This window comes from Silene latifolia, chromosome Y, assembly GCF_048544455.1.
Source record: "Silene latifolia isolate original U9 population chromosome Y, ASM4854445v1, whole genome shotgun sequence".
In the NCBI taxonomy this organism is placed as follows: domain Eukaryota; kingdom Viridiplantae; phylum Streptophyta; class Magnoliopsida; order Caryophyllales; family Caryophyllaceae; genus Silene; species Silene latifolia.
The window spans coordinates 160,377,612-160,388,579 of record NC_133538.1 but is presented as its reverse complement, the minus strand read 5'-3'; the positions used below and the strand labels follow the sequence as shown (position 1 = coordinate 160,388,579).

At 35.4% G+C, this 10,968-nt stretch overlaps 1 protein-coding gene across 1 annotated transcript; it reads right to left on the bottom strand.

Annotated features, from left to right (window-relative positions):
• Nucleotides 1-1,437: 1,437 nt before the first annotated feature.
• On the bottom strand, nt 1,438-3,550 carry LOC141629283 (protein FAR1-RELATED SEQUENCE 5-like). Its single transcript, XM_074442309.1, has 2 exons — nt 2,514-3,550; nt 1,438-1,546 (listed from the first exon to the last, which is right to left on the bottom strand). Exons 1-2 carry the CDS (start codon nt 3,548-3,550, stop codon nt 1,438-1,440), a joined length of 1,146 nt encoding a protein of 381 aa, XP_074298410.1.
• Between the last annotated feature and the right edge of the window lie 7,418 nt (nt 3,551-10,968).

Genomic DNA, 10,968 nt, shown 5'->3' with positions numbered 1-10,968 from the left:
TTTCACAGGAGCTGATCACCACAAAAGGTGCATAACCTTTGGAGCTGGGTTGATAGGTGATGAAAGTATTGAGTGTTACACATGGCTATTCAAGACATTTTTGGAAGCAATGGGCGGGTGCCAGTCGAGAATTATAATTACTGATCAGGACAAAACTTTTGAATGCCAAGGAATCTAGAAGAAACTCTTCAGAGCCATATCGATTTTTTTTTCACCACAGCTGTGTGTGTAAGTCAAATATTTATATAAACTTATTTCAAGAAGTAAATTTTGTCATGTTTTTTCCCTTGATTAACATTAGAAACTTTACTTGTCTCTTGCATCTGAGATGATGCTTCAAGGAGAACTGGACACTTCGTTGAAAATTTTATGGTGATTAAGGATATAATGAAAGAAGAGTTTACCCAATTCTCGGTTAACCCAGATAGAATTGAATTGGTTAGCATCGACAATATACACTCTTTCTGCATGTTATATTTAATTTATTTGTTGCCTAATTAAATATTTTAAAATCTACAGTTCTTCTTCCCAGTTATATATAAAAGGCATTACCATTTACTAGTCATTGACAGCAATAAGTATAAGTTCATCATCATTGATAATGTGCATCGTGACGAAAAACCAGAAGAATTTTTCCACGATAGACCACTGTCTTTTGTAAGATTTTATGCTCTCTTTTGCTTAACAGCACTACATGTTTTTCTATTCATTATTGTGAATGTACAATGACTTTACATAGAGTGTACCTTCCCCAAAAATATGGTCTGTCTTAATTTTCTTATTTTTGTGATATTGTAGCTCATAATTATTAGTGTCCTAATGTTTTTCCCCCCCTTCTCCGCCAGTGTAATGTTCTAGCAGAATACTTGAAAGATATCGGTGTTTCAAAGGTAAAAGTTGATCGCATAAAAAAATTGCAGCTTATTCTTGCCAAGATGAAGTGGAAGAACAACACTACCAAGACTGATTGTGGTGTTTACGTTATGAGACATATGGACACATTTAAGGGTAATCTAAATTGGACATGTGGGCTTAAAAAAGGTGATGATAGTTTCAGAAGTAATACAATTATTTTTAATACATAATTCAGTACACATTTGTACATGTTCTAACCCCTTGTTTTCTTTACTTTCTTAGGATGCTCCCCTACTGATTCTGCGGAAGAAATACATTTCATATATGATTTCAACAGAAGGCAACGTATGTTTTGATGCTGTACTAAAGAAGGCAATGGATTTTCGTTCAAAGCCACTGCCATGGGAAGAATACGACGATGAAGATGAGGAAGATGCTGAATTTAAGCCGTAAAAACTTTTTTAGTTTCGTTTGTGACATGTGTGTGAGTAATGTTACATATATTGAGGAAGCTACGAGTCGAACAACCTGAAGTTTGAAAAAAATTTAATTCAAGAGAGTGTTATATTCCGGAAACAAATTTCAATAAAGTTTATTATGTTCTTGCAGAACAACAATAATGTTTATTGTGCAAAACGCCTTAAAATTAATGTACTCTGGGAAAACAATTCCAATCAAGTTGATGATGTCCCTGCAGAACAACAATAATGATCCTTTAATACAAATGTAATATACTTTGGCTATAAGAGTAATGTACTTTGGCAGTGAAATCGAATTGCACATACAAGCCTTTAAGAATGTTCCTTGCAGAACAACAATAATGACCCTTTAATACAAATGTAATATACTTTGGCTATAAGAGTAATGTACTTTGGCAGTAAAATCGAATTGTACATACAAGCCTTTAAGAATGTTCCTTGCAGAACAACAATAATGATCCTTTAATACAAATGTAATATACTTTGCCTATAAGAGTAATGTACTTTGGCAGTAAAATCGAATTGTACATACAAGCCTTTAAGAATGTTCTCGTAGTGTATATTATGGATGTCTATCCTTGAATCAAAAATTTGCACCTTCCACTTCGTTATCAGATTCATCTTCTTCATCGTCGTCCTCCACATCATCAGATTCATCTCCTTCATCGTCGTCATCGTCATGGTGGTATTTGGTGGATATGCAACAGAATGTAAATTAAATATTAGATTTTATAAGGAGAAAATGGCCAAAATGAACAACTAAATTGATATACATTCAATGTTAACCAAATATACATTGCTCAAATTCTCATTTGTGCCTTCAGAACAACCTTAATGTTCATTGCACAAAGAGCTTATGTGCCTCCATATAAGAGTCATGATTTTGGAAGGTAAACATTATGCGCTATACCTGTATAGTTTAATAATTATTTAACATTAATGTAATATGATTTAACAAGAAACCAAATTATACATACATATCAGATGGTTTGTTTCTTTGCAAGTCCTAGAGTTGTGTCCTTGGCGGCCACATGTTTTGCAGTACCTCTTCTCTTTTCCTCTTTTCTTTAGGGCTTTTAACATTGTGATTCAATTCTCTTGCCCTTGGTCCTACCCTTGTTTTTAGATTTTTTAGGAACATGAATCACCAACTTCTGAGGTATTTTGCAACCCACGTACTTTTCTATTTCTTTCATCTTGTCTTTCTTCTTTTCTAGAATACTTCTATTACTAATCAGATCCAATCTAATATCTCTCAGTTTTTCAATCAAAAGCTTCATGTCGTTATCATCACACTCAGCTACGCTGACACAAGAATAAACCTCTTGCCACCGCTCAGTACTCAAACTTTTTCGGTCAGAAAACTTTTGAGAGACATCTATCAGTTTGCCATCTTTATCAAAGACAGGCTTACTCATTGCATCTTTTGTCCATCTTTGCATTATGTCTTTGTTCGGTATTTTCGAAAATCTTGGTTGTGTAGAATCCAAAGGCGTGCTCGCACAACAAACCCATTCTCGAAACATAGAACAGGAACAAGTAATCTCCATGTTATCTGGTGAATATGCTACGTTCCATGACTTATTTGGCATCTGCAAGTCTGTTAGAATATATATTTTTGTCTCATCAATCTTCTCCATATCTTTAAAACAACAATCAGATAAAGCTGCAACCAATTCTGTTTGGAAGTCTTTGAAAATGTTGTGCGAATATATGTCAGAAGCATGGACTTCAAGGTTTGACTTTGTTTTCCGTGGGATTTTAGATTGTTTGTTGTCACTGTTTAACTTGGACTGCTTGTGTCTTTGTGCTTCCAAGGCACTCTCATAGCACACCCAAAACTCAACAAGGGTCAAATGAGGTGTGAGGAACCTGTCAAAGAAACTATTTTCACTCTCAAACCTAGAAGTAACCCTCATCAAGCCAGACATTGAAACATCTTTAAAATAGGCAGGGATCCACTGTTTCCTGAGATCGTACAAATCTGAAAACCACTCGTGTTCTACAAGTTGATAATCAGTCATTATCTTCCCCCGTTGTTCTTTGAATTCATCAGGCTCAAGTTGGTTGTTCCAAACACACCTATTGAGCCTGGTCTTAAAATCCTCATCTTGAAATAGTTGATAACTGACTTTTTCTTTTAGTTTCTTCATTATGTGCCACATGCACAGTCTGTGTGTTGACTCCTTAAACACTTCCGGGACTACCGACTTCATTGTATTGTACATTAGTAGATATATATATATATATATATATATATATATATATATATATATATATATATATATATATATATATATATATATATATATATATACCTGGCTAAATCGGTATGTTTTCCTCTACTATACGACACATAATCAGCAATGCAATTCTGAAAGTCAGTAAGAGGAGTAATAATGCATGTATCCGTGCTTAGTAAATTACGATTTGTAAGGATGCTCAGAGACTCTGGTTGACTTGTTTCATGTTCATGAACATTTTCATTGTTGATGACTTTGCCCTTGATAGTGTCAGCACTGTCAAGCAGATTATGCTCATTTGTAATCTTGTCTTTTATCCTAGCTATGTCGTTTGTATTACTCACATCTGTCATGCTGTCATTGTTCTCACAAGCATCATTACCATCTGGTATATCCCCTTCTGTGCAACCTACCTCCATTGTTCTCTTCTTAACCCTAACAGTCTCATTGTTGTCAGGGACACCAATATCATCGGTACTCTTCTCTTTCTTTCCAACTACCTCCTCTCCTATCTTCTCATCCCCAACAGTCTCATCACCCTCGTAGAATTCATCATCAGACGAATCCGGTTTCTTTGGGAAGGGCTTCTCTTGATACTGCTTCACCTTTGTTAAAACGTCATCACAAACAATGTTGCACTTGGATGAAACCAAAGTGCAAAGATATTTGATTCTCAATATTCGAAGTCCATCCATCTACAAAAGTTAGAATATCTTGAGGATAGGTAACTTATAAACAAGAATGTGCTTTTAATACTTTAAGAAAGATCATTTAATTAAACCAAAAGTACATTTAAAATTATTGGATATAAATTGTTTAGAAACTTACGTTGTTTTTTGTCAACCCACAAGTCCAATCATCGACCCCCTTATGCGTTTCTATGTGTTTCATTGTGTAAATACCACAGTCAACAACATTTTGATGGTTTCTCCAAGCCATTTTCAATACAGCAGGCTCCATTGCTCTTACTGTTTCCTTCAAATCACCAATGTCATTGAAATATTCTGCCAAAGCATTACGCAGCATGGAAAAATTCAGATCAAACTATCTAGAGAGACCGTGCAAAAAATATGACATTGTAAAAGAAAAAATAACCAATAAAAGGCAACTGAACAATTACCATATTCCAAGGTTTGTTTCCATAACGAGTTTTTGTGGTTTCATCATGCTGTTGATTATCAAGAATGACAAACTTGTTCTTCTCCATATTGAATACGAACACGTAAAAATGTTTGTCGGATATTATTGTGAAAAAAACTGTTTTATATAAGAAAAGATTAGAAGATACAACACACATAAAATTTGTTACGAGAGTAAATTAGCTGCAGAAAACACAATGTATTGACTATATATATTGTTTGAGCTAACCATATCAACTTTTGTCACATCAATAATCCCAGCATGATTTAACTCGTTTCTAAGATGCTTCTTGAATACTTCCAATCGTCTTTCAAATTTGAATTCTTTCCTTTGCCCTTGAAATGCTTGCTGCACCTGCACACACAGAACATAATATTCTTCTATTAATATACACTTGTACAACATAAAATTATTTTAATATAGAATGAAATAAAATTTTACTTACAAATATGAGGGTTGAAGCAAAGAATCGACGTGGTGCTGAAGATTTTCTTTCAAGTTCATTGAAATTCAAGTAAGCTGACCAACAATCAACCACAGCATCTGCTATATACCGAGGTGGTTTTAGAGATGCAAAAAGATATTGGGTACCCACGACATTCTTAAACTCAAAGAGCTTTTCACTGGTTCAGACGTTACACAAAACAAGTCAGTTAATTACACATATGTACATTATCTTTATTAATAATGCACATAATACCCAAACGAAATGTACAGAATGATTAAATAAAAGAAACATAATGAGTAGAATAAAATATACCTAGCAATAACAGTGCCTTTTCCCTTGGTGTAGTAGACGTAGTCAGCAATACAGTGCTGAAACTCAGATGGCTCTGTACATGGGTCAGTGTCTCCTCTTAGTAAATCAAGTTCAGTACTAATATCTAAGCTTGGATTGGGATTGGTTGCCTTGGGTTCTTCACTATAATTTTCAGATAACATGCTACACACAAGGGTATTTATAAGATTATCCGTATTGGCTTCTTCCTCATTCTCCCCGTCACTATCAACATAAAGATGGTTCGAATCATTTCGTATATTCTTGTCATCATCAGACGTTTGTTTTTGTCACACTCTCTTTCTGACACCTCTTCCTTGTTGTCTTCATTCCCATTTTCAACTTTTTCAACTTTGTTTTCCTCAAACTCCCCTTCCGAAACGTCTTCTTTGTTATCTTCATTCCCATTTTCAACTGATTCAACTTTGTCTTCCTCTGACTCCCCTTTTGACATCTCTTCCTTCTTGTGTTCATTTCCATTTTCAACTGTTTCAACTTTGTTTTCCTCTGACTCTTCTTTTGACACCTCTTCCTTGTTATGTTCATTCACATTGTAAACTAATTCACCTTCTTTTCTCAATGCACAAGGCTTCTGGAGTAGTTGAAATGTATCAAATTAGAGAACAATACACTTAAGCACCAAGTTAACATAATATAACAAAAAATATGATCAACATATTTACCTTTTTGTATGTATAAAAAATCGGCCTCTTCAATGACATGCTTTCAACCTGAATACTATTTTTTAAAGTTATGTTTACATTATTCAAAACTTCAAGAACCAAAGGATGATTACTAACATCATTCTCAGCTTCAGGAACAACATCTGGAATATCAGCAACATTAGTACCAAAAGAACTTTCACTATCAGCGTAGCTGTGCTCATTTGACAAATTGAGTAAACTAAATGCATGATCACAGAGCTTCTTAGCAGTCTTGTTCTCCTTAATTATTGATGCTCCTTTTTCTAACTTAGCCTTAACAGATGATATGTTCTGAGCTACACTAGTTATACATTTAGCAAGATCAAGAATATACTCCTCGGTGTAGTCCTTTGTTTGATAGACAGATTCGACACCTGTATTGTCAACCACCTCCTCCATTGGTGCTTCCAACTTACCATTTCCAAACATACTGCTTTTCATCTCATCCTTCTCTCTCGATGATAACAAACTACTAGTCCAACCTACCAACGTATAATAATCTCTTTCAACTTTTCGTTCCACATGAACAACGCGATCAACATAGATGAGCTGCAAAAAAAAATTAATTAGAAAAAAATTAAAACGTACCTTACAATGTTAAATTAATTTATGAACTTCAAATATATTTTTTGAGACTTCTTACCTCCAAAAACAACAGTGGCCCGCCGAAGTGAGTCTCCTTTTCCACCCACTCAATCTTGCTTTCTTGGAGACTTTTTAACAAAAAGGAACACCAATTGTAATCTTTGATTTCATCAACATTCATCAACGATTTCAAAACATGATTATTAACCAAAGGCTTTTGAGTGTTTCTCATTAGCAAAGAAACAGCAAACACAACAAAGTTAACCTTGAATTCATCACCACCATGATCATGATTTACAACCAATTCTCAAGCGTTTTGAGTGGAACTTGTCCATCTTTTATACCAAATTGTTGTTTCCATTTGCCATAAAACTCTTGAAACTCTTCTGATTCAGTATGAGTTTTGGATAATTCAACTGTTTTAGGGCCTATTGGAAATCCAAATGTTGATCTTACATCAGAAACCTTCAAGAACAACTTCTCACCATCAAGAAGATCAATACAGTTTTGGTATGGGTTATACTGCTTAATTAATCAGTACCCAAGCTTTAAAGGAATGGAACGAACTCTTAACCAAAGCAGCCCACTAAATCCAATCTCTTCTAGCGCGCACCACTATTCGTATGACAAACGTTCAACTACCTGAACTACTCCTGTAGGAGACATTCTCGTATATGCACTTTTAAACGAAGAGAAATCAAACTTCTACTTACACTTGGAACCCAATACCATCTTATTACTTACTTTACCGTTTTGAGGACTTTCGTTCTTTGCAGTAACAATTTGTTTATTAACAAAAATAATTTTTTTCTTAACTGCAAGATCATCGTCACTTTCTTCATTTATCTTCTTTGCGAAAGATTGTATAGACTTAGATTTACTGTTAATAGTAGCTGATTTACGCTTTCTTGTAAATGAAGCACACTCATTTTTACCATCAGTGCTACTTTCAGTTGATGGAAAAAGAAAAGTAACTTTTCTCCGCTTTTGAGATTTTTTATCTTCCTGCTCCATAGTCTGTAATAATAAAATGAAATTACAAAACAAGTAAAGATAATCAGCAGTTACCTAATTTTAGGAAATGTACATTAATCACAAATATAATGTTCTTTTAGATGATTCAGAACAATTTCTATATTTATAACAAACGGCACATTAATTTAAGCTGAATGTACATTATATTATTACCTTCAATTAAAAATCCAAAAATTAACAAGTAGAGATAATCAGCAGTTACCTAATTTTAGGAAATGTATATTAATCACAAATATAATGTTCTTTAAATGTTTCAGAACAGTTCCTATATTAAAAACAAACGGCACATTAATTTAAGCTGAATGTATTATATTATTACGCTCAATTGAAAATACAAAATTGACAAGTAGAGATAATCACCAGTTACCTAATTTTAGGAAATGTACATTAGTCACAAAGATAATGTACTTTTAGATGATTCAGAACAATTTCTATATTAAAAACAATACGCACATTAATTTAAAGCTGTATGAACAATATATATTATTACCTTCAATTAAAAATTCAAAATTACCAGAAATTAGAAAGTAAATGTTGAAAGAATAATTCAGAGATATAAAATTGGGGAAGAACAATGCGAATGTATTTCTAAATGTAGAAAAAATAATTCATGCACATTAATCAGAATGAATTTTTAACAAAGAAAGCGAAAGATAAATATTCAAATCAAAACATCGAATTATACTTTGTTGAACAATTAAGTGATCCAAATTAAACATTAAATTAGAGTTATGATAGAGAAGAAACGAAATTGAAAAGAAAATACCTTAGTATAACGGAGGAAATTGGGCGTAACGTCAAAATTATACTGCTGTTGAACAATTCTCCTATGACAACGTCTATACTGGTAATGTAAAACGACTGAGCTAAAAATTGGTTACTACTTTTATTCTTTTACTCCCTTTCTTTTTTCTTGTAGGTAGTTAGTTACTAGTTCACTGTAACTGTTAAAAAAATAAGGGAAATGATAAATACATTTAATACCCTAAAATAGTTAGTTAGTTACCTTGAAGCTTGGCCACTGTAGTCCCCGAAAGGGGTGGCTTACGTGGTCTATATGGTGGTGCGGGAATGCATGGGCCCGGGGGGGATTCAACCCCCTCGTCATCAAAAAAAAAAAAAGACACCCGACGGACCGAGTAAACCCTTTTTGGATTAGGCGGATCCTTGCTTCTCATTTGAACCCTTTTTTTTGGGGGGGGGGGGGGGGGTATCCTAAAACGGGACGGGAAAGGGTTTAGGGTTGGTTAGGCGGATCCGCGGTCTCATTCGAAGGCGGCAAGACAAAAAGACACCCTAGAGGGGCCGAGAGAACCCTTTTTTGGGGGGACGGGTATCCTAAAACGGGACGGGAAAGGGTTTAGGGTTTGATTAGGCAGACCGCTACCGCGGATCCGCCTAATCCAACCCTAAACCTTTTCCCTTGCTTCTCATTTGAAGGCGGCAAGACAAAAAGACACCCTAGAGGGCCGATTGAACCTTTTTTTGGGGGGCCGGGTATCCTAAAACGGGACGGGAAAGGGTTTAGGGTTTGATTAGGCGGACCGCTACAACGGATCCCCCTAATCAAACCCTAGACCCTTTCCCTTGCTTCTCATTTGAAGGCGGCAAGACAAAAAGACACCCTAGAGGGGCAGAGTGAACCCTTTTTTGAGGGGGGGCGGGTATCCTAACACGGGACGGGAAAGGGTTTAGGGTTGGATTAGGGGGACCGCTACCGCGGATCCGCCTAATCCAACCCTAAAACCTTTCCCTTGCTTCTCATTCGAAGGCGGCAAGACAAAAAGACACCCAAGAGGGGCCGAGTGAACCCTTTTGGGGGACGGGATTAAAACAGGGGGGCTGAGTATCCTAAAACGGGACGGGGAAGGATTTATGGTTGGATTAGGAAGACCGCGGTCTGCCTAATCCTACCTTAAACCCATTACCTTATTTTAAGAGGATATTCTTTGAAATAAATGCGGGTTTAAAGCTTTGGTTCATCGTTGATGTGAACATTATTTACGCACATTTAGTCCCCTAATTGAGCCTATTTTGCATACTATTATAACATTTTATGACCATTTTATCCGTCAAAACCTTCCTATTTGCTTTTCTATCGAATTTCATATGTTTTGTAGAAAAGGAGATAATAAGGCGGAAATTCCCGTCTCTCATGCATATTTGGAAGCTACTTGACGACACTAGATGGACTAGTATGAAGAGGAAGCAAAGACTAAAGACCAATCCCGCAAGAATAAAATAGGAATGAGCAAAAGGGAAGAAAAGAAGCAGAATCGTTGCTGAAGAACAATCCGAGCGGATTGTCTCCAATCCGCCCGTCTCCACACTACACAATCCGAGCGTCTTGCTTTGAATCCGCTCGGATTGCCCTACCAGAATCCGCCCGGATTCTAGCGAATCCGCTCGGATTCCCCTACCTGAATCCGCCCGTCCCGACCTTAATCCGCACGGATTCCTTCACAGCATGATTTCGTCTTCTTCAAGCTACGAAAAGAGAAGCCCTTCTCTCAGAAAATACCGGAGTCTCCTTGCTCAACTTAAAAAGTGTAATTACTAGTTTAGCCCTTAGTTAACCCTAATGCATCCACCTAATTTCCACTATAAATACCCCATTTGTAATAATCCTTTGACAACATCTTTTTAGCTAGAGAAATCCTTCTTTAGATTAGATTAGGAGTAGATTAGAATAGATTACTCTTTAATCTTTCCACAAATTACACATTAATCTCTTCTTAATTATTGTTCAAGTTTATCATTCAAGTTTATTATTGGGTAATTGAAGATTATTTGGTTATTATTGGGAGATTGACAACCTTCCATCAATCATCAAGTTTCTTCTATTATTCTTTGCTTTATTATTTGGATCATCTTAAGTTTGGTATAAATCCTTTACTCTTTACTCTTTATTGTTTATTTCCTCATTCTATTATCATGTTTATACTTGTTGTGATGATTGACACCATTAATGACATGTTTCCCATGATAATGAGTGAGTAGTTTCTTTAGCTAGGATTAGTGGGTAATTAGGGGAAACCAACATGGGATTGATTCATACTTAATCTAATATGTTCACATGATTAAATCGCTTGCTTGTTGTGATGTCAACTTTATGCACATGTTATGTTTGATGAAATGCTAAGCCTATG